The sequence below is a fragment of the Aotus nancymaae genome, unplaced genomic scaffold (assembly GCF_030222135.1).
Source record: "Aotus nancymaae isolate 86718 unplaced genomic scaffold, 86718_ANA_hifiasm-v0.15.2.pri h1tg000028l, whole genome shotgun sequence".
In the NCBI taxonomy this organism is placed as follows: domain Eukaryota; kingdom Metazoa; phylum Chordata; class Mammalia; order Primates; family Aotidae; genus Aotus; species Aotus nancymaae.
In genome coordinates, this window is record NW_026988441.1 from 30614053 (window position 1) to 30641119 (window position 27067).

At 50.0% G+C, this 27067-nt stretch overlaps 1 protein-coding gene and 1 long non-coding RNA gene across 3 annotated transcripts in view; one reads left to right on the top strand and one right to left on the bottom strand.

Moving 5' to 3' along the window:
* TECR (trans-2,3-enoyl-CoA reductase) overlaps positions 1 to 20904 on the bottom strand; it is a 35887-nt gene extending 14983 nt beyond the window's left edge. The window contains exon 1 of the mRNA XM_012457790.3: positions 20785 to 20904. Within this exon, the coding sequence (XP_012313213.1) occupies positions 20785 to 20799 (15 nt within the window). The 5' untranslated portion in view covers positions 20800 to 20904. The remainder of the gene's footprint in view (positions 1 to 20784) is intronic.
* Positions 1 to 26771, top strand: part of LOC105720980 (uncharacterized) — a 36278-nt gene extending 9507 nt beyond the window's left edge. The window contains exons 4-5 of one of the 2 annotated variants that reach the window (XR_001108246.3): positions 16242 to 16394; positions 23170 to 26771. This is a non-coding gene — a long non-coding RNA (uncharacterized LOC105720980). Of the gene's footprint in view, positions 1 to 16241; positions 16625 to 23169 lie in introns of those variants that run through there. The other variant, XR_001108245.3, reaches the window with a different exon arrangement.
* Positions 26772 to 27067: the final 296 nt, after the last annotated feature.

The window sequence follows — 27067 nt, forward strand, 5'->3', positions numbered from 1 at the left end:
GGAGAATCACTTGAACCCAGGAGGCAGAGGTTGCAGTGAGCCGAGATTGCACCACTGCACTCCAGCCTGGTAACAGAGTGAGACTCTGTCTTAAAAAAAAAAAAAAAAAAAAAAAAAAAAGTCCAATTAAAGGTTGTGGAAATAAGTTTGTGAAGATAGTGATGGCTTAGACAAAGGGTCAGTAAACTACAAGCCATAGGGCAACTCTGGTCTACTGCTGGCTTTTGAACAAACTATAAATAGCTTTAAAAATAAATGAGGTTTTTACATGTTTAAGCGGGTGGAAAATAAATCAAAGAAACCTATTTCATGATACGTGAAAATTAAATTCAAATTTCAGTGTCCATAAAGAGAGTTGTATCGGAACACGCCATGCTCACTGGATGACATCTGTGGCTGCCACTATCGTGGGATCACTGCCACTAAGATCTCTGAAATGGCCGGGCGCTGGGGCTCACGCCTGTAATCCCAGCACTTTGGGAGGCCGAGGCAGGAGGATCACCTGAGGTCGGGAGTTCCAGACCAGCCTGGCCAACATGGAGAAACCCTATTTCTACTAAAAATACAAAAAATTAGACAGGCGTGGTGGCGCATGCCTATAATCCCAGCTACTCAGGAGGCCGAGGCAGGAGAATCGCTTGAACCTGGGAGGTGGAGGTTTCGGTGAGCCGAGATTCTGCCATTGCACTCCAGCCTGGGCAACGAGAGCAAAAGTCCATCTCAAAAAATAAAATAAAATAATAAAAATCCACATGGAAGCCGGGCACGGTGGCTCATGCCTGTAATCCCAGCACTTTGGGAGGCCGAGGCGGGGGGATCACGAAGTCAGGGGTTCAAGACCAGCCTGGCCAACAAGTTAAAACCCCATCTCTACTTAAAAATACAAAAAATTAGCCGGGCATGGTGGTGCACACCTGTAATCCCAGTTACTTGAGAGGCTGAGGCAGGAGAATTGCTTGAACCCAGGAGGCGGAGGTTGCAGTGAACCAAGAGCACACCATTGTACTCCAGCCTGGGTGACAGAGCAAAACTCCGTCTCAAAAAAAAAAAAATCCACATGGAGAGATCCAGTTCATTGAGAAGCACCAGCTGCCACCACCCTCCCACCTTGAATCAGACAGAAATATCTATGAGTGTGCAAACTCAGGGCTCTGCAAACTTTTTGCTCCAAAAATAATTTTGCAAATGTTATATACACCCCCAACATTTTTAAGGTGACATCTAGTATTTTCTACCTAAGCTTTAAGAGTTGCAAAAGATGTCATTTCTGGCCTACTGTCAGTATTAAACATTTTATATAAACATTTACCGGGTTCCATTAAATCTAGCTACAGAGTCTAAATGGTTTAGTAATTTGAAACCTACTATCATCCCTTTTAAAAAAAAATAGCTATGAATAAGCTCTTTAACATTTGCTCTCTTTTTGGTCTCTGTTCCCCTCCTTCACAAGATCTTAATAAATACATGTTGATGACTGAAGGTTAGTACTGATTACCCTATCATATTGATCTAATTGAAATTTAATTTTTAGGCTGGGTGCAGTGGCTTATGCCTGTAATCCCAGCATTTTGAGAGGCCAAGGTGGGCAGATCACTTGAGGTCAGGAGTTTAAGACCAGCCTGGCCAACATGGTGAAACTCTGTCTCTATTAAAAACAACAAAATTAGCCAGGCATAGTGGCCTGCACGTGTACTCCCAGCTACTTGGTAGGCTGAGGTGGGAGGATGGCTTGAACCCGCCCTCAGAGGCAGAGTGAGCCAAGATGTCGACACTGCACTCCAGCCATAGCAACAGAGCAAGACTCCTTCTTAAGAAAAAGAAAAAGAAAAAAAGAAATTTCATTTTTTTTCAGATGGAGTTTCGCTGTCTTGCCCACGCTGCAGTACAGTGGCGTAATCTCAGCTTACCATGTTGGCCAGGCTGGTCCTGAACTCCTGACCTCCTGATTCGCCCAGCTCAGCCTCCCAAAGTGCTGGGATTACAGGTGTGAGCCACCGTGCCTGGCCAGAAATTTAATTTTTTAAAAATATTTCAGTGACCAAAAGTTTTCAAGCATGAAAAGAAAAATCCAGGCTCGACATGGTGGTGCATGCAGCCAGGTCAAGATAGTGAGAGCTCTGTCTCTATAATAAATAAGAAAAAGAAAATTCCTTCAGGAGGCTGCTCACTACAACCTCTGCCTCCTGCGTTCAAGCGATTCTCCTGCCTCAGCCTCCCAAGTAGCTGAGATTACATGCACATGCCACTGCACCTGTCTAACTTCTGTATTTTTAGTAGAGATGGGGTTTCACCAGGTTGGCCAGGCTGATCTCAAGTGATCTACCCATCTCAGCCTCCCAAAGTGCTGGGATCACAGGTGTGAGCCACTGCACCTGGTCTAGGGTGGAGTTTTCTTAGAGCAAAACAATCCCAAATCTACTCATTCTGAGTTAGATGCCCAAAAACCTTCACTCTGATCTATGATCAGAAATATCTGTAATGATCTCGCAGCTGAGCAGCCCCCAGCCCCGCCCCCACAATTTTTCTGAAAGCAGATTTGTGACCACCTGAGGTGCAACAGGACTTGGTCCCCAGGGATAAGGTGGCACGGATCCCTTCCTCACCTTCCAGGCAGGTCCCCAAGAGTCAAGTGGCATGGCGGGCATGACCCAGCCAGGGTGGGAGATCAGGGTCCCAACTCCTGGTCCACCATCTCCTGGTGGCACTACGTGACCCAGAGGAGCTCTGATCAAGCCTTGGAGGGAACACTGAGCCACTCAGCTCTGCCTGAGGGGGGCTGCAGTTACCACCTGCATTGTGACCCATTTCCAATGCTCCTCGGGGACAGCAGGGAGAAGCCAGGAAACCCGCACAGCCCAGGAAGCTGCAGCCCTTTCCCAAGCAGATCAGGGTTGTACTTGCCACACAGAGACCTACAAAGGGCTCCTGTTGCCGGTCGCGGTAGCTCACACCTGTAATCCCTGCACTTTGGGAGGCCGAGGCAGGTGGATCACCTGAGGTCAGGAGTTCGAGACCAGCCTGACCAACAGGCTAATTTATACTAAAAATACAAAAAAATTAGCTGGGCGTGGTGGTGCATGCCTGTAATCCCAGCTACTCGGGAGGCTGAGGCAGGAGAATCGCTTGAACCCAGGAGGCAGAGGCTGCAGTAAGCCAAGATTGCACCATTGCACTCCAGCCTGGGCAACAAGAGTAAAACTCTGTCTCCAAAAAAAAAAAAAAAAAGCTCCTATGAGGGAGCGCCTGTCACTCCCAAAAGCCCTTTCTGCTAACTGTGCACTTTGCAGTCACCATTCAGGCAACCAACACAGGCTGCACCCCTTGCTGCACCCGGCCTGCCTGTGCCAGCTGCTGGGCTTGGTCACCAATGGCAGTCAGGCGGGTCCACGTGTCACAGGAGCATGTGGGCAGCGGCCCAGCAGCCGGGATACAACAGCAGTGCCCACGACTGAGAGAGGCCATGCCCCCCACCCCCCAGGATTGCTGGTGCTCAAGGGGATGCTAACAAAGCACTTATTACATAATATGAGGTCACGATATACCAGGCGCCGTGGAGAGGAGACAGCAGGACAGAGGGCCCAGAGGGCCACAGTGAGTGTGCCGGGGAAGGCCCTGCCGAGGGAATGCAATCTGAGCTGAGGGCCAGCAGGAGGCTCCCTGGTGGGGGGGTGCAAAGGCCCTGGGGCAGCACAGAGCTTTCAGGGATCAGGTGACACCCAGAGGCTGGAACAGGGTACATTTTTTTTTTTATACTTTAAGTTCTGGGGCACATGTGCAGAACGTGCAGGTTTGTTACATAGGTATACATGTGCCATGGTGGTTTGCTGCATCCATCCCCCTGTCATCTACATTAGGTATTTCTCCTAATGTTAGCCCTCCCCAATTCCCCCACCCCTACTATCCCTCCCCTACCCTCCTCATCCCGACCCCCCGCCGACAGGCCCCGGTGTGTGATGTTCCCCTCCCGGAACAGGGTAAATCTTAAGGGGAGCAGCCGAGCAGGAGGCTGGAGCAGAGCCAAGACAAGTGTTTTCGTTTTAACCCTTCAGCAACGGGAAATTGCTGGAATGCCACAGGCTGGTTTGGTTTCTACAAGAATCATCTCACTGCTGGGGACAGAGGAATACTAGGGGAGCAAATGTGGCTTCGGAGACAGCAGTGAGAGGCTTGGAAACAACCCAGGGCAGAGACACAGGTGGCTTGGACCAGGGAGGGAATAGAGGAGGGAAGTGGTGAAAAGGGCACCCTAGTTCCTAGATTCTGAGGTGCCACTGGTTCAAAACAAGCTACCAGCCAGGTGCGGTGGCTCATGTCTATAATCCCAACACTTTGGGAGACAGAGGCAAGAGGATCACTGGAGCCGAGGAACTCAAGACCAGCCTGGACAACATAGCAAGATCCTGTCTCTATAAAAAATTTTAACATTAGGCGGATGTGACCAGGCGCAGTGGCTCACGTCTGTAATCCCAGCACTTTGGGAGGCCGAGGAGGGTGGATCAAGAGGCCCAGAGATCGAGACCATCCTGGCCAACATAGTGAAACTCCGTCTCCACTAAAAATACAAAAATTCGCCAGGCAGTGTGGCACACAGCCTGTAGTCCCAGCTACTCAGGAGGCTGAGGCAAGAGAATCGCTTGAACCTGGGAGGCAGAGGTTATGGTGAACCAAGATCAGACCACTGCACTCCAGCCTGGCGACAGAGCAAGACTATGTCTCAAAAAAAAAAAAAATTAGCTAGGTGGTGGCATGCACCTGTGGTCTCAGCTACTTCGGAGGCTGAGGCACAAGAATCCCTTGAACCCAGGAGTCAGAGGCTGCAAGGAGCCATGATCATGCCACGGCACTCCAGCCTGGGCGACAGAACAAGACCCAGGCTCAAAAAAAAGAAAATAGGAATGGCCTAACTCCGCAGCAGCAGAGCCAGGTTCTTGGAAGTGCAGAACCCTCCACTACCATCATCAAGGACATGCTACAAGCTCAGGACCTGCGCTCAAAGCCAGACCTCATCCCACAGAATGGCCACACACCCCAAGATCACGCAAGCATCCTCGTCCCCATCAGCGGCAATGATTTTGGAGGGCAGGCACCAATGACGCAGCTGAACGCCTGAGCCTGTCTTGGGTTTGCTCACTAGGACAGTGGCCTGTAACTAACATTCACATACTCGTTCCACAAGTATCCAGAGACCCTCCCCAGGGCCAGGGGTCCCAGGGGACAGCCAGGGGCTTACACAGACATGCCTTATCAGAAGGCGCCAAGTGCTGTGTGGAGAACTCAAACATGAGTGGTGACAAGGTGATGAATATGGCCTGAGTGGGTCAGGGGCAGAGGCTTCTCGGAGGTATTTTGTCATATTCAGACCAAGACCACACAGCTGGCCTCTCCAGAAACCTTCCCCACACCAGCATCTGGCATAGGGATTCTCCAGCTCGGTCCTCTGTGGATCCTCCACCCCTAGCTGGGAGAGTTTGTTAAACTATTCTCTGGGCCCGGCATGTTGGCTCATGCCTGTAATCCCAGTGCTTTAGGGAGGCCAAGGTGGAAGGATCATTTGAAGTCAGGCGTTTGAGACCAGCCTGGTCAACATGGTGAAACCTATCTCTACTAAAAATACAAAAATTAGCCGGGGGTGGTGTAATGCCCACCTGTAATCCCAGCTACTCAGGAGGCTAAGCCAGGAGAATTGCTTGAACCTGGGAGGCAGAGGTTGCAGTGAGCTAAGATTGCACCAGTGCACTCTAGCCTGGGTGACAAAAGGAGACTCCATCTCAATTAAAAAAAAAAAAAAGGCCGGCCACAGTAGCTCACACCTGTAATCCCAGCACTTTGGGAGGCCAAGGTGGGCAGATCACAAGATCGTGAGATTGAAACGATCCTGGCCAACATGGTGAAACCCCGTCTCTACTAAAAATACAAAAAATAGCTGGGCGTGGTGGTGCGCACCTGTAGCCCCAGCTACTCAGGAGGCTGAGGCAGGAGAATCGCTTGAACTCAGGAGGTGGAAGTTGCAGTGAGGTGAGACGTGCCACTGCACTCCAGCCTGGGCAACAGAGTGTGACTCTGTCTCAACAACAACAACAACAAAAAGGCCGGCTGCGGTGGCTCCTGCCTGTAAATCCCAGCACTTCGGGAGGCCCAGGAGGGCGGATCATGAGGTCAGGGGTTCCAGACCAATCTCGCCAACATAGTGAAACGCCATCTCTACTAGAACTACAAAAAATTATCCGGGTATGGTGGTGTGCACCTGTAATCCCAGGTACTCAGGAGGCTGACGCAGGAGAATTGCGTGAACCCGGGAGGCAGAGGTCGCAGTGAGCCGAGATTGAGTCACTGCACTCCAGCCCAACAGACAATGCAAGACTTCATCTAAAAAAAAAAAAAAACTATTCTCTATAACAAGTAGTATACAGACAATATACTGCTTCCGACTACACACGTCTCCCCAGGAATTCCAGTATCTGCACACACACCCCCACCCCACCCTCGGCAATCCTCCAGCCCCACCCAGCTCCTGAGAAACGTTCATTCAGCACCTCCTCATATCCACCCACCTCCTGAGTTAGATACTTGAGGTGTTGGGAAACAGCTTCTCCCCACAAGGAGCCTGGAGGCTCGGCTCCATGACTTCAGCCTGCTTCCAGATGGTTCCTGAAGCCCCAGGGCTTGTGTTCACTTCCCACCCCCACCCCCACCCCCAATTTGGCACCCCACCCTGAGGACAAGCCTAGTTCCCACGCTCTGGCCAGTGATCCCTGTCCAGAGGGATCCATTTTTTTTCAAATGGAAAAAAAAAAATTGGAAGTACCCAGAAGACTATGCAAAGCTCTGCAGTCTCTCAGGCAGTCTGTGAATGGCTGGTGGGCTCAGCTTACATTAGAACCTGGTTCAAGCAGGGCCAGGGCCAGGGCCAGGGCCCCGCCAGCCTGTCAATGTGCCACAGCTACAGGGCCACGGAGAGGGCATTTACATCTTGCAGGGCTGGGAAACACTCGTGACCCATGTCCAGCTAACACGTCACTGGGGTGAGTCGCTCTGCTCCCACTAAGCCCCACACACAATCCACAGTACACTTCCCAGGGTAAGGAACAAGTGCTCTGTGCATTTTTATTGCAAACACTATGGTGGCCGGGTGCAGTGGCTCACGCCTGCAATCCTAGCACTTCGAAAGGCCAAGGCGGGTGGATCACTTGAGGTCAGGAGTTCAAGATCAGCCTGGCCAATATATCGAAATACCGTTTCTACTAAAATACAAAAATTAGCTGGGCATGGTGGCATGTGCCCATTGTCCTAGCTACTCAGGAGGCTGAGGCAGGAGAATCACTTGAACCCAGGAGGCAGAGGTTGCAGTGAGCCGAGATTGTGCCACTGCACTCCAGCCTGGGTGACAACAGCAAAACTCTATCTCAAAAAAAAAGAAAAAAAAACCCACTATGGCATGAGGGCCTCCTAAGGACTTAAAAACGAACTGCCCTCCAATAACGAACCTTTTAGGTAAAATCAGCAGAACGTGGTCGGGCATGGTGTCTCACACCTATAATCCCAGCACTTTGGGAAGTCAAAGCAGGAGGATCGCTTGAGTCTAAGAGTCAGAGGCCAGCCTGGGCAACAGCAAGACCCATCTCTACCAAAAATAGTAATTCATAGGTAATTGAAAAAACAGAAAAGGCACTTTTATTGCCATCAAAATGAGGCCAGGCACAGTGGCTCACGCCTGTATTCCCAACACTTTGGAAAGCTGAGGCGGGTGGATCACTTGAGGTCAAAAGTTCTAAACCAACCTGGTCAACATGGTGAAACCCCATCTCTACTAAAACTACAAAAAATTAGCTGGGCGTGGTGGCACATGCTTGTAATCTCAGCTACTCAGGAGACTGAGGCAGGAGAAGCACTTGAACCCAGGAGGCACAGGTTGCAGTAACCCGAGATCACGCCATTGTACTCAAGCATGGGTGACAAGAGTGAAACTCTGTCTCAAAAAAAAAAAAAGAAATGAAGTCCACAGGTCTCTCTGGGTGGCTGTAAAGCCCTGCCCTGTCAGCCTCATCCCTCAGGGTGGGACGTCAGCAAAGCCTGGGCCCCATGCCTCTGCACACACCTCTCCATTCCCTCTGCCCAGAACCTTGTTCTTCTCCCTGGCCCCAAAGACCTCGTCCTTCAGGCCTTGGCTTAAATGAAAAGATCATAAGGGCAGAGAATGTGGTTTGTTCATCCCAGGATTCTTGGCATTGGTAAGAGGGGGGAAAAAACATGTTGAAACGAATGAACTAATGAATAAGTGAAGAACTAGAAAACAGAGGCCCCATGACAAGAAAAAGCCTGGACCAGCAGAACCTGCCCACAAGCTGTGTGACAAGGGGCAGGCCCAGGTGCTGTGCTGGCAGCTCCCATCTCAGAATAGCCCCAGTGCCAGGAGGGGTGAGATGATGGGGAACAGGATAGCCATGGGTAGGATGGACCCAGGGCTTGTGGCTAAGAGGCCAAAAGCAGCTGGTTTCCAGCCAGGCACAGTGGTACACAGCTAGAATCCCAGAGCTTTTGGAGGCTGAAGCAGGAGATCACTTGAGCCAAGGTAAGGCCAACCTGGGCAACATGGTGAGACTGTGTCTCTACAAAAAAATCCTTTAAAGATTAGCCAGGCACTGGCCGGGTGCAGTGGCTCATGCCTGTAATCCCAGCACTTCAGGAGGCTGAGGCAGGTGGATCACTTGAGCTCACAAGTTCGAGACCAGCCTGGCCAACATGGCGAAACCCTGTCTCTACTAAAAATATCAAAATTAGTCAGGTGTGGCCTATAGTCCCAGTTAATCGGGAGGCTGAGGCAGGAGAATGGCTTGAACCCAGAAGGCGGAAGTTGCAGTGAGTTGAAATCATGCCACTGCACTCTAGCCCAGGCAAGAGCAAAACTCCAACTTAAAAAAAAAAAAGTAGTCAGGCATAGTGGTACATACCTGCAGTCCCAGCTACCTGGGAGGCTGAGGTGGGCGGATCACTTAAGATCAAGAGTTCATTGACCCAGCAATCCCATTACTGGGTATATATCCGAAGGATTATAAATGGTTCTATTATAAGGACACATGCACACGAATGTCCATTACAGCACTGTTTACAATAGCAAAGACTTGGAACCAACCCAAATGCTCATCGATGATAGACTGGACAGGGAAAATGTGGCACATACACACCATGGAATACTATGCAGCCATAAAAAACGATGAGTTCGTGTCCTTTGTAGGGACATGGATGAACCTGGAAACCATCATTCTCAGCAAACTGACACAAGAACAGAAAATCAAACACTGCATGTTCTCACTCATAACACCACATGTTCTCACTCATAAGCAGGTGTTGAACAATGAGAACACATGGACACAGGGAGGGGAGCATCACACACTGAGGTCTGTTGGGGGGAACTAGGGGAGGGACAGTGGGGGATAGGGAGTTGGTGAGGGATAACATGGGGAGAAATGCCAGATATAGGTGATGGGGAGGAAGGCAGCAAACCACATTGCCATGTATGTACCCATGCAACAATCCTGCATGTTCTTCGCATGTACCCCAAAACCTAAAACGCAATAAAATATATATATTTAAAAAAAAAATAGATCAAGAGTTCAAGGCCATACTGGCCAACATGGTGAAGCCTCCTATCTACTAAAAATACAAAAATTATGGCTAGGCACGGTGGCTCATGTCTGTAATCCCAGCACTTTGGGAGGCTGAGGTGGTGGATCACTTGTGGTCAGGAGTTTGAGACCAGCCTGCCCAACACAGTGAAACCCTGTCTGTACTAAAAATACAAAAAGTAGCAGGGTGTTGTGGTAGGCACCAGTAGTCCCAGCTACTCAGGAGGCTGAGACAGGAGAATCGCTTCAACCCCAGAAGCGGAGGTGGCAGTGAGCCAAGATTGCCTACTGCACTCCGGCCTAAGTAAAGGAGCAAGACTCTGCCTCAAAAACATTTTTTTAAATAATGAATAAATAAAAATACAAAAATTAACCCAGCGTGGTGGTGGGCACCTATAGTCCCAGCTACTCAGGAGGCTGAGGCAGGAGAATCACTTGAACCTGGGAGGTGGAGGCTGCAGTGAGCCGAGATGGCACCAGTGTACTCCAGCCTGGGCAAAAGAGCAGGAGAAGGAAGGGAGGGAGGGAGGGAGGCAGGCAGGGAAGGATGAAAGGAAGGGAGGAAGGAGGGAAATAGAACCTGAGCTAGATGAGGAAGGAAGGAAAGAAATAGAACCTGAGCCCAGATGGGCTGCAAAAGAGATGAGTGGGGTGCCAGGGGGTTGAACTCTAGACAGGATGACCAAGGAAGGTCTCTCTGAGGGACATGGAAGCTGAGCACTCAGTAACAGGAAGGGCCAGGCATGAGAAAAAGCAGAGGGAAGGGCGTCCAGGGCCGAGGGAACAGCATGTGCTCAGGGCAGGAACGTGGCTGTGGGTGTCTGCAGAGATGAAAGACAGTAGCATAGTGACGAGTGAGGAAAGCAGGGGACAGATGACAAGAAACCTCTGAGGGAGGGTTCTGAGCCATGGCACACTAAGATCCTCCCACTTACACGCAAAAAGGCCTTCTGCCTGTGGCTGGATGGGGGACAGACAGCCAGGAGGGGGCAGGAACAGAAGCAGCGTGCTCCTGGGGTGAGGTGGCTGTGACAGGCACCTGCTGGCCAGGCTGTCTTCCAGCATCCACTTCCTGGGATGGTTCTTTGTCACAACAGGTTAAAAAGTGGGCTCTGAGTGTGTTGTGGCTTCGCCAAGGGTCTTCCCATGAGGAAGGAAAGAGCTGATCATCACAAAATGTGACTTGCAGCCAGGTGCCTTGGCTCACACCTGTAATCCCAGCACTTTGGGAGGCCGAGGTGGGTGGATCACCAGAGATCAGGAGTTCAAGACCAGGCTGGCCAACATGGTAAAACCCCGTCTTCACTAAAACTACAAAAATTAGCTAGGCATGGTGGCAGGTGCCTGTAATCCAAGCTACTTGGTAGGCCAAGGCAGGAGAATCACTTGAACCCGGGAGGCAGAGATTGCAGTGAGCCGAGATTGCACCACTGCACTACAGCCTGGGCAACAGAGCAAGACTCCGTCTCAAAAAAGCAACAACACTGAAGCTTAGACAGGTTAACTAACTACCCTAAGGGCAGAGCAGGTGGCCTCCAAGTCCTTTATCACCACCACCACACGCTTCATTCTTTCTCCAGTGCACGACCCACAGCAAAGCCCACTCTGGTTTTAGAAGAATCCCAGCTCTGCTAACCACTAGCTGTGGACAAGTCACTTCACTTTCTGTGCCTTAGTTTCTCCATCAGTCAGATATAGATAAGAACAGCATCTACTTCTTATGTTTAGTATGAAATTTTACTAGATAAGATAGCAAGATAATAAGCACTTAGACTGCAGTGGCTCATCCCTGTAATCCCAACACTCTGGGAGGCCATGGGTGGATCACTTGAGGTCAGGAGTTCGAGATCAGCCTGGTCAAATGGTAAAATCCTGTGTCTACTAAAAATACAAAAATTAGCCGGGCCTGGTGGTGGGCACCTGTAATCCCAGCTGAGGCTGAGGCAGGAGAACCACTTCAACTCAGAAGGTGCAGTGCAGGTTGCAGTGAGCCAAGATAGCACCACTGCACTCCAGCCTGGGCAACAGAGCAAGACTCTGTCTCAAAAAAAAAAAAAAAAAAAAACAAAGAATTAAGCACTATGCTCACAGTAATTTACTAGGATGATTACTATGTTCCGGCTGCTGCGGGAAGTGTCCTCAGGTATTAAAACATTCTCAGCTGCCACTGTCAATACCAGCAAGAGGGTGTTAAGACCCAGCCTGAATTTGACCAACTAGCTCAAGGTCTCTGGCCTTTCTCACGCAGCCAGGCTTGTCAGTTAAAGTGCAGGATTCCAGATCAAACCCAACCACCTTATCAGAGTTGCAAGGCCTTTCCCCGCACCGCCCTCACTCAAGGCTGTCAATCTTCCTCCGTTCTCCTCAGGAACCAGTTAGTCCAGAGGGCTTTGCTGGGCCCACCTGGTGGAGCCTCTAAATCCACCTGGGCGCGGCTGAAATAGCTACCCCACCTGGCACACACCAAAGCCCACCACTCAGCCTGTCCCACTTTCTTGCTCCTCGCCCCGCCTACCCCCACTGGCCCCACCTCCTCCTCAGCCTAGGCTCCCCCTCCCTGACACCATCTCACCTATCCAGGCCCCGCCTCCTCCTCCTCGTCCCTGCCTCCCCATCCCTGGCCCCGCCTCCTATATCCTGGCCCCGCTGCCTCAGCCCAACCTCCTCCTCGACCTCGCCTCCCCCCGGCCCCGCCTCTTCCGTCTCAGCCCTGCCTCCTCAACCTCGGGGACCACTTCCTCCACCTCGGCCCTGCCTCCTCCTTCTCCTCCTCAGGACACGCCTTTTCCTGCTCAGCTCCGCCTCCCACTCCTTAAGACCCACCTCCCCCTCCCAGTCCTCCTCCCCCTCCTCGGGGCCGCCCTCCCCCCCTTAGCCCCCCTCCTATTTCTCAAGCCCCGCCTCCTCCTCGGCCCCGCCTCCCCACATCTGCCCTACTGTGTCCAGAGGTACGGCCGCAGTACTTGTCAAATGTTAGCTGCTGCACGGTGCTGCACCAAGCTGAGGCTTTCCACGCATGTATCTGCCTGGAAAGTGCTCATCAAACCAAGAACCTCTTGAAACGATAACCCTGAGAGGCAGGGACAATTATCTCAGTCAATATGAACATCCGGCAGGAGAGAGGAAGGGGCCTGAGCTGCAGCGTTTGCCACTTCCCCTGGTGTAAATACCCTACCCGTGACTTAAGAGATGTTAGCCTGATGTCCCTGAACACAGAGTTGGGAAGCTGCACACCATCAGCCAATGTGAGCCGGGTCTCGCACACCCAGGTGTCATTTTATGGATGAAAAAGCTAGCTCAAGGCCAGCCGCGGTGGCTCACGCCAGTAATCCCAAAACTTTGGGAGGCCGAGGCGGGAGGATCACTTCAGGTCAGGAGTTTGAAACCAGCCTGGCCAACACAGCGAAACCCTGTCTACTAAAAATACAAAAATTAGCCAGGCATGGTGGTGGGTGCCTGTAATCCCAGCTACTCAGGAGGCTGAGGCAGGAGAATCGCTTGAACCCAGGAAGCAGAGGTTGCAGTGAGCCAAGATGGTGCCACTGCACTCCAGCTTGGGCAACAGAGCAAGACTCTGTCTCAGGGGAAAAAAAAAAGAAAAGAAAACTAGCTTGAGGCTAAAGAACATCCCCATGAGCTCCATACCTTCTCAGTTACTGTTAAGCATCTGAGCCTAGCTCTGATCCAAAGCCCATAGGCATTGCTGCCTTCCCAGGAATAGTATCAATCATCAATACTGCCCAACCCAAAGGGGAACTGGCGAGCGGCCCTGGGAAATGCCTTCCCCTCTGGGTCTCAGGTCCCTCATCTGTAACTTTACAGAATTTTAAAACAGAAAAATTCCCTCAGGCCTGGGGCTCTGAGATGCTGAGTGCCTACAGCAAAGAAACAGCCTAAGTACAAAGCTACAGCCAGGGAGACAGAAGGGACTCCACCAGGAGAATCTGCCCAGTGAGTGACCATCTGTTCAGAGCAAGAAGCCTGCAGGGAAATCTGAAAAGCCTAAGATCTCCCCACCCTCCCCCTCAGAATCTTGGCCTAAGTCAGGCTAACACAGGAAGGCTCACTGCAACCTCCGCCTTCTGAATTCAAGCAATTCTCCTGCTTCAGCCTCCCGAGTAGCTGGGATTACAGGCACGTACCAAGACACCCAGCTAAATTTTGTATTTTTAGTGAAGAGGGGGTTTGGCCATGTTGGCCAAGCTAGTCTCGAACTCCTGACCTCAGATAATCCTCCCTCCTCAGCCTCCCAAAGTGCTGGGATTACAGGCGTGAGCCACCCACTGCACCCAGCCAAAGCCCATCACTCTCAATCCTGTCCTTACCATAAGGGGCAGCCCATCTACTTTTAGGGCAGAGAGACCCTCTCCCAGCAGTCCACACCGACTGGCAGCACCTTGTCCTCCCTTCAGGGATGCTCTGTCCTCAAAACACAGCAGGACAGCCACCAGCTGTCCTGTGGCAGCATCAACAGAGAAGCCATCAGCGTGGACAAAATTGGAGTCAGACAAACCCAGGCCAAGGTTCAGCTCCCTGGCTTCCAGACTCTGTGATCTCGAGCAATTTAGTTTACCTCTCTGAGCCTAAGTTTCATTATCTGTAAAGTAGAACACTAGTTCCCATCTGATCAGGTGCTAATAAGAATGCCCAGGGCCAGGCATGGTGGCTCACACCTGTAATCCCAGCACTTTGGGAGGCTGAGGCAGGAGGATCGCTTGAGCCCAAGAGTTCAAGACCAGCCTGGGCCAACATGGTGAAACCCCATCTCTACTAAAACTATAAAAATTAGGGCCAGGTGTGGTGGCTCACACCTGTAATCCAAGCACTTTAGAGGCCAAGGTGGGTGGATCACCTGAGATCGGGAGTTCAAGACCAGCCTGACAGACATGGTGAAACCCCATCTTTTAAAAAAAAAAAAACTATAAAAATTAGCCAGGCATGGTGGCACACATCTGTAATACCAGCTACTTGGGAGGCTAAGGCAGGAAAATTGCTTGAACCTGGGAGGTGGAGTTGCAGTGAACTGAGATGGCATCACTGCACTCCAACCTGTGCAACAGGGTGAGATTCCGTCTCAAAAAACAAACAAAAAAAACATAGTTAAGCCTTCCCACCTTTTTCTCCCCATCCCCAGTCAACAGCACTTCTAACTACAGTGTAATCTCCATAATATTTTTCTGACCCTTATTACAATTTATCTTTTTGTTACGTACGTATTTCTGGCAACTTCATAATGTTCTTTCAAACTAGCCAGTTGCTTTCACAATCAAATGGGTTTCTCTCTCCAGAGAGCAGCCACAGAAAGGCTCAGAGAGGTTAACTAACCTGTCCTGAGGCACATAACTATTTACTAAGTGGCAGTGTCAGGACTGAGTACCAGGCCTGTCCAAAGTCCACACACCCAGGACACCATGACACCAGTCTACTTTCTCTTGAATTTTCACTTTCTTATCCAGTCGTCTCCAAACAACTGCCTCCTAACCAGAACTCTACTTTTAGAACTTTTTTTGAGACAGATTTTCACTCTGCTGCCCAGGCTGGAGTGCAGTGGTATGATCACAGCTCATCCAGCCTCCTGGGCTCAAGTAATCCTCCCACCTCAGGCCCCCAAACAGCTGGGACTACAGGTGCATGCCACTATGCCCAGTAACATTTTTATTTTTTGTGGAGATGGGGCCTAGCTCTACTGCCCAGGCTGGTCTTGAACTCCTGGCCTCAAGCGATCCTCCTGCCTTGGCCTCCCAAGTTGCTGACATTACGGGCATGAGGCACCACCCTTGGCCTCTGAACTTGCACTTATTCCTAAGGAGAAAGCTGAGGCAAGGGACTATGTTGGTCCAGGATTATTTGCAAGGTGGGTACCAAAAGAGCTACCCTTTTGTGGGAATGAAAACATCCTAAATGCACCTGGGCGTGGTGGCTCACGCCTGTAATCCCAGCAATTTGAGAGGCAGAGGTGGGTGGATCACCTGAGGTCAGGAGTTAGAGACCAGCCTGGCCAACATGGTGAAACCCCGTCTCTACTGAAAATACAAACATTAGCCAGGTGTGGTGGCGGGCACCTGTAATCTCAGCTACTCGGAAGGCTGAAGTAGGAGAACTGCTTGAACCCAGGAGACGGAGGTTGCAATGAGCCAAGATCGCACTGCAGCACTCCAGCCTGGGCAACAGAGCGAGACTCTGTCTCAAAAAAAAAAAAAAAAGAAAGAAAAGAAAACATCCTAAATTCGGGTTGTGGGGACCCCAAGAGGCTGAGGCTTCCTAGTCTCAAGGTACTCAGCTGCAGGAAATGGCAGTGATCTGGACTGCTGGAGGCAGAAGAGGGATTGGTTTTCTCAGGACTTAACAGGAATTTACAAGATGCATTAGCTGTTTTTCCAGTTGCTACGGGACTCATTGCTTTGAGTCTCATCTGCAGTGGCAAAAACAGCAATTAAAAAAAAAACCTACTGTAGCCTAGGATAAGCAGTTCGCTTACCAACCCAGCTCTGACCCCAAGACAATGCCAAGGCCTGCTCTGGCATTTTAAGGAGAGGGCTTCAGCCAAGGCCTGGAGGTGACCTGTTCTAGAGGTTTCACCTCAATCAGGCCACAGAACGGATAACTTCTCCTCCCCAGATCAGATGAGATTGGCAGTGATATGAGGTTACCATGGAAACAGCCACCAATCACCCCCTGCTGCTGGGATCCCAATTGCCAAGACATCAGACATTAATTTGCTGTGCGACAGTGAGCCATCCTGCACCTATCTGGGCACTACCTCTATCACTTGTAAATTGCACTTCCTACTCTCCAAGTTTCTTCAGGGGCCAACAAAGTCTTTTGAAGGGGGCTAATCTCTCAGTGGACAAGAGATTGCTTGAGGGTGGGAGGATGGATTTAGTACCAAGCAGAAATACATATTCTTTTTGTTTTGTTTTGTTTTTTTGAGACGGAGTCTTGCTCTGTCACCCAGGCTGGAGTGCAATGGCACGATCTCAGCTCACTGCAACCTCCGCCTCCCGGATTCAAGCAATTCTCCTGCCTCAGTCTCTCAAGTAGCTGGGATTACAGGCACCCACCACCACGCCTGGCTCATTTTTGTATTTTTAGCAGAGACGGGGTTTCATCATGTTGGCCAAGCTGGTCTCGAACTCCTGACCTCATGTGATCTGCCCGCCTTGGCCTCCCAAAGTGCTGGGATTACAAGCGTGAGCCACTGCGCTGGGCTGAAATATATCCTTTTTCTTTTTTTTTTTTTTTTTTAAGACGGAGTCTCACTCTGTCACCCAGGCTGGAGTACAGTGGTATAATTTTGGCTCACTGCAACTCTGCCACCCAGGTTCAAGTGATTCTCATGCCTCAGCCTCCCCAGTAGCTGGGACTACAAGTGCATGCCACCATGCCCAGCTAATTTTTTTTATTTTTAGTAGAGATGAGCTTTCACCACGTTGACCAGGCTGGTCTTGAACTTCTGACCTCAAGTGATTCACCCACCACAGCCTCCCAAAGTGCTGGGATTACAGGCATAGGCCACCTCACCCAGCCAGAAATATATTCTTTGATGTAGATAAACCTTTTCTCAAATTGCTTGTTAAATGTGAGTGAAAGCATGTCTTCTATTTTTACTGACCTACAATAAACGCTTGCAGTTAAACTAATCTGCTTGGGCTGGAAGACAACTGCTTTTCCTATCCAGAATCCCTGTAGCTATCACCTCCGTGGGTACTTGGCAAAGGCTGGCAGAGAACAACAAAGAACACAGCAAAATAGCAATTTATTTTTTTTACCTCCAAGGTCACTGTAAACAGTGAGTTTGAGGCTTCCCCCTTCTTTTTTTTTTTTTTTTTTTTTGAGACAGACTCGCTCTGTCATCCAGGCTGGAGTGCAATGGTGTGATCTCAGCTCATTGCAACCTCTGTCTGCCTCCAAGTAGCTGAGATTACAGGCGTGTGTCACAACACCCAGCTAATTTTTGTATTTTTAGTAGTGATGGGGTTTCTCCATGTTGACCAGGCTGGTCTTGAACTCCTGGCCTCAAACGATCCAGCCACTTCAGCCTCCCAAAGTGCTGGGATTACAGGCGTGAGCCACCATGCCCGGCCAAAGCTCTCCCTTCTTTCTGGGGGAGAAAAGAATTAAGCATGGTTCAGCATATTCTCCAGTCCAAGTCTTGGGTCTCAGGCTGTGCCCAGCTTCGTGGAACAAAAGCACTCACCCCCAGGGCACTCAGAGGCCTACTTTATCTGACTGCTAACTATCAAAACTAAACCAACTACATTTTGCAAAATGCCACATGGATGTTCCAAACTGCATCTTTCAAGATGGACATGGTGGCTTTTTATTTTTTTCTTGAAACAGGGTCTCTGTTGTCCAGCTGTAGTGCAGTAGCCTGATTTTTGGGCTCACTGCAGCCTCAACCTCCTGGTCTAAAGTCATCCTCCCGCCTCAACCTCCCAAGTAGCTGAGACTACAGTAGTGGGACCACAGATTTAGACATAGAGTTTGAGAGGGGAAACTACATCAGAACTCACTCTCTCACTCTCTCTCTCTCTCTCTCTCTCTCTCTCTATATATATATATATATATATATATATTTTTTTTTTTTTTTTTTTAAGAGATGGGGTTTCACTATGTTGGCCAGGCTGGTCTCCAACTCCTGACCTCATGATCTGCCCACCTCGGCCTCTCAAAACCTCACAGGTGTGAGCCACGGCGCCTGGCCCAGAACTTCATTCTAGAATGAAAACTTAAATGACACATTAGAGATTATTGAATACAAACCTGCTCATTCTTGATACCATGTCAAAAATGACAGGATTTATGGATTAAAAGCTTCAAAGGGGTCGGGCGCGGTGGCTCACACCTGTAATCCCAACACTTAGGGAGGCCAAGATGGGTGGATCACGTGAGAGGTCGGGAGTTTGAGACCAGTGTGACCAACGTGGAGAAACCCGGTCTCTACTAAAAATACAAAATCAACCAGGCATGGTGGCACATGCCTGTAATCTCAGCTACTTGGGAGGCTGAAGCAGGAGAATTACTTGAACCTGGGAGGCAGAGGCTGCAGTGAGCCGAGATCGTGACATTACACTCTAGTCTGGGCAACAAGAGCGAAATTTCGTCTCAAAAACAAAAAAAAAAGGCTTCAAAGGATTGTGGGTAAATTTCCAAAAATAATAATAAATGGAGCAGGCAGAGGTAGTAATATTCAACTTGTGAATAAAAACAAACAAACAGCAAGGCGCACTGGCTCACTCCTGTACTCCCAGCACTTTGGGAGGGAGGCCGAGGTGGGTGGATCACCTGAGGTCAAGAGTTTGAGACCGGCCTGGCTGACACAGTGAAACCCCATCTCAACTAAAAATATAAAAAATTAAAAAAAAAAAAAAATTGGCCGGGCGCGGTGGCTCACGCCTGTAATCCCAGCACTTTGGGAGGCCGAAGCGGGTGGATCACGAGGTCAAGAGATCGAGACCATCCCGGTCAACATGGTGAAACCCTATCTCTACAAAAAATACAAAAAATTAGCTGGGCACCGTGGCGCGTGCCTGTAATCCCAGCTACTCAGGAGGCTGAGGCAGGAGAATTGCCTGAACCCAAGAGGCGGAGGTTGCGGTGAGCCGAAATCGCGCCATTGCACTCCAGCCTGGGTAACAAGAGCGAAACTCCGTCTCAAAAAAAAAAAAAAAAAAAAATTAGCCAGGCATGGTAGCAGGCACCTGTAATCCCAGCTACTTGGGAGGCTGAGGGAGAGGAATCGCTTGAACGCCGGAGGCAGAGGTTGCAGTTGGCCGAGATAGTGCCATTGCACTCCAGCCTCAGCAATAAGAGCTAAACTGTCTCGAAAAGAAAAAAAATTCTTTTCTTCTACGTATGTAAGGTACCTAGAGTAGTCAATTCATTGAGACAGAAAGTAGAATGGTGGTTGCCACAGATGGAGGTGGAGAGGAATGGGGACTTACTATTTAATGGCTACAGCTGTTTTGCAAGATGCAAAGAGTTCTGGAGATCTATGGTGGTGATGGTTGCACAACAATATGAACGTTCTTAATGCCACTGAACTGTACACTTAGAAATAGTTAAGATGGTAAATGCTATGTGTATTTTGCCAGAATTTTTTAAATTGGAGGGGAAGGGAGAAACAAGAAATCGCTCGACCTGCTAATTTTCATTTGAGGACCAACATGGTATAGTGGCTAGGAACTAAGACCTTGGCGTTCTGAGTTCCTCTGTCTGCTCTACATTTACTAGCTGGGGCCTTTGAACAAGTCACTTGATATCTTTGAGATTTTATTCATCCTTACAAACGGGGGTAATAATAGTTCTTTACAAGGTAATAGAATCTCGCTAGCACAAGAGTGAGCACTTGCTCAATTGTTCTTATTTTGAATTTTAATAATAAATTTTATTATTTGATGATAATTACTTAAAAATCAGAAATAATTCAGAGATAAGTAGTTGAATTTTCAATATCACATTATCACCTAGGGCGATACACACATCAGAAGACTTCGTTTTAAGGGAAAAAGAGATCCAAGTTAGGAGTCAGAAGACTTGGGCTTTAAGAGTGGCTGTGGGTGGTATAAGATTTCTCCTTGGTGACACCCGGGGGTTGACGGAGATGACCTCTTAGATAACCAGAAAGCGAGATCAGCTTCGCTGCTCTGCAAAAGCCAGCCGTGGAGCTGCACCTCCCTCACCGCCTAAGCCTCTCGGGAACCTCCAGGGCGAGGGAAAGGGTCCAAAGGTCGGACACAAGAAGACTGATTGCAAAGCCCCTTCCTACGCTGGTGGCGGCGGCGTGGTGCAAGATTTGTGCAAGACTCCTCTCCCTCGGATTGGGAGCAAGGGTCCCGCACCTTCGTAGCTCCCACGACAAAGTCTGTAACTCAGTCCGCTGAGGGAGCTGCAAGGAACCTGCAAACGTCCCAGCCCCTGCAGAGACCCCCAAGAAAAAGCACCCCCAAAACAGCCTGGGTTGCAGATTTATAAATACCTCCTCCGCACATGCGCATTGGAATTTACGAGTGGCCCAGGGGGCAACGCTGGCCCACTGCGCCTGCGCCGTCCGGCTCTTCCTTCGGGGCACAGGACCAGAAAGTGGGGTCCCATGGTCCCGCAAAGAAGAAAAAAGAATGGGTCGGCAGTGGCCACACGGTCCCCGTTTCTCGGTTCTTACCTCGTAGTGCTTCATGGCTCACTCCCACGGCGGCTACAGCTCCGCGGCTGCTGCTGCCTAACTGCGCGCGACACAGCACAGGGTCCCTAGGACGCTCGCTACCGCTGCGAGAGACTAAACGCGGCTCTGCGTCCGCCCCGCCCCTCCCGGCCGCGCGCGCCCCGCCGGCCAATCAGGGCACGAGGCGACCACCTTCGCCCCTGCCCCTTGGGGCCGGTCCGAACCAGGACCAGGGCTAGCACCAGGGGATTGACCAATCAGCTTGCGAGACCCACCGAAGGGGGCGGAGCGAGTGTAGGACGGGCTAAAGAGAAGAGGCTTGGCCATCCACCAATCCAAAGGAGGTTTCTGCGCCGCGCGTCCCTTTGCCCCGACCCCTGATGGCGTCGCTGTGGAAACCAAGGTAAGCGATGGTTACGGCCAGGCGGGGGGCAGGGCAAAAAGTTGAGTGACAGGCAAAGCAGAGTCCACATGACAGGCGACGCCGAGGGATTAAATTCCGAGGTGGGCGGCCCCCGGGATACACCGGGAAGGGACTGGGGTCGCGGGCTGAGGAGCCTGGATGGCGAGGCCATTCCGGGAGGAGACTCTTGAGTGGGAGGGAAGGAAAGGGGAAATGCGATGGCAAAAAGCTCCCCATTTGGGAACCCCCAACCTGCAACCTTGAGCCCCAGCCCCATTATGGGGATGGCTTCACTGCCGCTCTTAATGAAAGCCCCCGCTCCACTTTGGTTTGGTTTGGTTTGGTTTGGAAACAGAGGCTCATTCTATCCCCGAGGCTGGAGTTCAATGGCGAGAATGATGGCTCACCGCAACCTCCCCCTCCCGGGTTCAACCGATTCTCATGCCTTAGCCTCCCGAGTAGCTGGGATTACAGGTGTCTGCCACCACACCTGGCTAATTTTTGTATTTTTTTAGCAAAGACAGGGTTTCGCCATGTTGGCCTGGCTGGTCTTGAACTCCTCACCTCAGGTGATGCTCACACCTCAGCCTCCCAAAGTGCTGGGATTACAGGAATGAGCCACCGCCCCCCGCCCCCTTCCCCACTTTGCTCGGCCCTATATTTGTCTCTGCTTGACGTTGTCCAGAATGGTGTCTAGTGGTTCCATGGGGCCATTGAGCCCTTGAAATGGGGCTGGTCCAAATTGAGATGTCCTGTAAATGAAAAATACATCAGTTTCTGGCTGAGTTCAGTCTCCAACACCTGGCCTCAAGTCACTGACCGCTATGACCTCCCAAAGCGCTGGGATTACAGGAGTGAGCCATCGTGCTGGGGCTTCTTTTTATATTTTGAGTGTGCCCATTAGAACATTTAAAATCACAAACAGAGCTCACATTTGTGGCTGACAGTTGTGCAACGTTTTTTTGTTTTGTTTTGTTTCGTTTTTGGACAGTCTTGCTTGTTCAGTTGCCCAAGCTGGAGACCAGTGGCGCAATCATAGCTCACTGTGACCCCGGACACCACACTTGAGGAAATCCTAACACTGCTACGTTGCCTAAGCTGGCCTCAAACTACTGGACTCAAGGGATCCTCCTGCTTTTACCTCCCAAAGAGTTCAGATTACAGGGATGAGCCACCTTGCCCCGCCCCCTTACACTATATTTTTTTGAGACAGAGTTTGTAGCACAGGCTGGAGTGCTATGGTGCAATCTCGGCTCACCGCAAACTCCACCTCCCGGGTTCAAGCGATTCTCCTGCCTCAGCCTTCCAAGTAGCTGGAATTACAGGCATGCACCACCACCCCTGGCTAATTTTGTATTTTTAGTAGAGATGGGGTTTCTCCATGTTGGTTAGACTGGTCTTGAACTCCCGACCTCAGGTAATGTGCCCGCCTCAGCCTCCCAAAGTGCTGAGACTACAGACGTGAGCCACCGCACTGGACCCTCTTACACTATTTTTATTGGACAGTACTGATCTGGGATCATGGCATGCTTTGGCACCCTTGATTGTTATGAGCAAGCTGGGGACACACACACAGGTACTCATGCCTGCAAACACTCAAGACATCAGACAGGCTGGGCGCGGTGGCTCACGCCTATTATCCCAGCACTTTGCAAGGCTGAAGCAGGCGGACCACCTGAGGTCAGGAGTTTGAGACCAGCCAAGCCAAGATGGCAAAAACCCATCTCTACTTAAAATACAAACATTAACCTGGCCTGTAATAGTGTCAGGTGCCTGTAATCCCAGATACTCAGGAGGCTGAGGCAGGAGAACTGCTTGAACCTGGGAGGTGGAGGTTGCAGTGAGCCAAGATCATGCCACTGCACTCCAGCCTGGGTGACAGAGCAAGACTCTGCCTTGAAAAAAAAAAAAAGACTTCAGACAAGCAAAAGAGCAGGCAGTACCTGGCACACTTCACCTCCTTTCCTTACTCCTGTTTCCAGATCCTGCTTCTGAGCCTTCATCAGCTGTTGAACCATCCGGAATTCACAGGCCTGTCATCAGAAACATGATGAGAAGTCCTTAAAGATAGATCGCTGATTCACAGGGGAGCAGGCGGAGGCAAGGGTGAGTCAGTGCTTGGAATTCAGTTATCCAGATTCGGCTCTGGAAACTTCTGAACCTGTAGCCTTTGGGGATCCCTGACTCCGAGTACAGGAAGCCAAGGCTACATGGTCTTCAGAAAACTCCTTATCTTTTTCACTGGCGCTATCTGGGGAAAACAGGTGAAAACATGAAGGTGTTTTGTATGTGTGCCTTCAAAAGCAAGGATCTGGCTCAAACTCGGGGGCTCACACCTGTAATCCCAGCACTTTGGGAGGCCAAGGCAGGCAGATCACCTGAGGTCAGGAGTTCAAGACTAGCCTGACCAACATGAAGAAACCCTGTCTCTACTAAAAAAAATACAAAAAATGAGCCAGGCATGGTGGCGAATGCCTGTAATCCCAGCTACTCAGGAGGCTGAGGCAGGAGAATTGCTTGAACCCGGGAGGCAGAGGTTTCGGTGAGCCAAGATTGCGCCATTGCGCTCCAGCCTGGGCAACAAGAGTGAAATTCCGTCTCAAAAAAAAAAAAAAAAAGAAGCTGGCAGAAAGGCAGGATCCATCCTCCAAAGTAGAATAATTCTTCTTTGTTTTTGAGGGGTGTGGCAGGCTCGAGGAACCCCTTGTTTACCAATCTAGCTTCCAGTACCCAGGCTGTCAGCAGAAATGAAATCCACCCTTGGAATGAAGACTGGTCATTTTGTTCAAGCCACTGAGGACACAGTACCGTGGCCCCCTGACGGTGCCTGTCCATAGAGACAGCTAGATCCTGCTGGTGTCCTCACAGCCCCAGCACAGTGGCTGATTCATAATGGTGACTGATAGATCTGTTGGGTGCCTGCTGAGCTCATTGTAACTAGCTCCTTTATTAAAGTAATTTCCAAGGGAGAAACTGCAAGAGACGTCCTAAGCTGTGGCAGCTTCCAAGGATGATCTGGGCTTCCTAGGACCTCAGGTTTGAGGGAACCCGAGATTATTTTAATGTCAGAGATCTGATGTGTTTGGTCATGTCTTGTCTCACAAGCTCCTTTTCTATTTCCCATGGGCAGGGCAGGTCAGATCTTGACTTCTCCCAGAACCTGGCTTGGCTGGTTTTGGGGCGTGTGTGATTGAGCTGGCTCACCAGTGTGTGAGGGAAGGTGAAGCTGGGATGAGACGAGCCAGGGCTGGTTAGCAAGTTTCTGCTGTGTCAGGAATCCCAGAGAGAGGTTTCCCATGCCCTAGCCTGTCTTGCCTGGGATGTCTGGTTTTTTTTCCTTCTTTGTTTTTGTTTGTTTGTTTGTAATTGAAGTATCATTGACATGCAGTGAAATTCACCCATTTTAGTGTACAGCTCTGAAAACATACATCCAGGCAGCCACCACTACAATCAAGATGTAGAACATTTACATCATCCCCCAACATTCTCCAAATCATCCATTTGTTGCAGGTCCCAGCCCCTGGCAACTACTCATCTGCTTTTTGTCCTGATACTTTTGCCTTTTCCAGAAGGTCGAGTAAAATGGAATCACGCAGCCTTTTGAGCCTGGCTTCTTTCACCCACATAATGCATTTCAGGTTCATCTGTAACGGGTTTTTTTTTTGTTGTTTGTGTGTGTGTGTGTGTGTCTGTAGCTCGTTCCTTTTTATGGCTGAATAGTATTCCATTGTGTGGATGGATCACATTTGTTCATCCATTCATCAATTGAAGGACAGATTTAACAGCTGTTGCTAATAACTAATAAAGCCTCAGCAAACATTCGCTCATGAAATTTCATAAATGAGGCCAGGCGTGGTGGCTCACACCTGTAATCCCAGCACTTTGGGAGGCCGAGGTGGGCGGATTACGCGGTCAAGAGATCGAGACCATCCTGGCCAACATGGTGAAACCCCGTCTCTACTAAAAATACAAAAAAATTAGCCGGGTGTGATGGCACACGCCTATGGTCCCAGCTACTTGGGAGGCTAAGGCAGAAGAATCGCTTGAACCTAGGAGGCGGAGGTTGCAGTGAGCCAAGATTGCGCCACTGCACTCCAGCCTGGCGAGAGAGCAAGACTCCGTCTCAAAAAACAAAACAAACAAACAAAAACTACAAAAAAAGGCCGGGCGCAGTGGCTCAAGCCTGTAATCCCAGCACTTTGGGAAGCCGAGGCGGGCGGATCACAAGGTCAAGAGATCGAGACCATCCTGGCCAACATGGTGAAACCCCGTCTCCACTAAAAATACAAAAATTAGCTGGGCGTGGTGGTGTGCGCCTGTAGTCCCAGCTACTCGGGGGGCTGAGGCAGGAGAATTGCCTGAACCCAGAAGGCAGAGGTTGCAGTGAGCCAAGATTGTGCCACTGCACTCCAGCCTGGCGCCTGGCAACAGAGTGAGACTCTGTCTCAAAAAAAAAAAAAAAAACTACAGAAAAAAAAGAAATTTCATAAATGAACAAAAGTTTTCATTTCACCTGGGTATCCCATTAGGAGTGGGATTGCTGGCTTATACGGCTGCAGTGCTTTTGAAGGTCTTTTTTTTTTTTTTTTGAGATGGAGTCTCACTCTATCACCCAGGCTGGAGTGCAGTGGCACGTTCTTAGCTCACTGTAACCTCCACCTCCCAGGTGCAAGTGATTCTCCTGCTTCAGCCTCCCAAGTAGCTGGGATTACAGGTGCGTGCCACCATACCTAATTGTTGCATTTTTAGTAGAGACAGGCTTTCACCATGTTGGCCAGGCTGGTCTCAAACTCCTGACCTCAAGTGATCCACCTGCCTCAGCCTCCCAAAGTGCTGGGATTACAGGCATAAACCACTGCACCTGGCCTTGAAGATCTTTTTAAAATTTATTTTGTCCTACCTGCAGATACCAAAGAAAAAAAATAAAATAAAATTTATTTTGATTTTTATTTATTTTTGAGACAGGGTCTCACTGTCGCTCAAGCTAGAGTGCAGTGGCACAGTCATAGCTCACCGCAGCTTGGAACTCCTGAGCTCAAGTGATCCTCTCACTTCAGCCTCCCAAGTAGCTGGCATGTGCCACCATGCCCAGCTAATTTCTTTTTCATTCTTTGTAGAGATGGAGTCATTATGTGGGCCAGGTCGATCTGGTACTCCTGGACTCAAGCAGTACTCCTGCCTCAGCCTCCAAAGTGCTGGGATTACAAGTGTGAGCCACCACACCTGTCCTGAAGGACTCTTTTTGAACAGATGAAAAGCTGAAGACAGGAATAATGCAATTTTTAAAAAATTAAGGCTTTGTGATCATCTGAGTCACATTATACACAAGCTGAGTGTCTACTGAAAGCACTGAGTATGCTAAACACTTCAGCATTTTACTCACTGGGTGACCCTGTGGAAGTCACATGACCTCTCAGAATCTCAGTCTCCCCACCTGTAAAATGGGTGTAGCAATAGCCTAACCTTGGCCGGGCATGGTGGCTCACGCCTGTAATCCCAGCACTTTGGGAGGCTGAGTCGGGTGATCACCTGAGGTCAGGAGTTCAAGACCAGCCTGGCCTACATGGTAAAACCCCATCTCTACTGAAACTACAAAAAATTAGCTGGATATGGTGGTGCTCGCCTGTAATTCCAGCTACTCAGGAGGCTGAGGCTGGAGAATCGCTTGAACCCAGGAGGCAGAGGTTGCAGTGAGCCGAGATTGTGCTATTGCACTCCAACCTGGGCAACAAGAGTGAAACTCCATCTTTTTTTTTTTTTTTTTTTTTAAGACGGAGTTTCGCTCTTGTTACCCAGGCTGGAGTGCAATGGCGCAATCTCGGCTCACCGCAACCTCCGCCTCCTGGGTTCGGGCAATTCTCCTGCCTCAGCCTCCTGAGT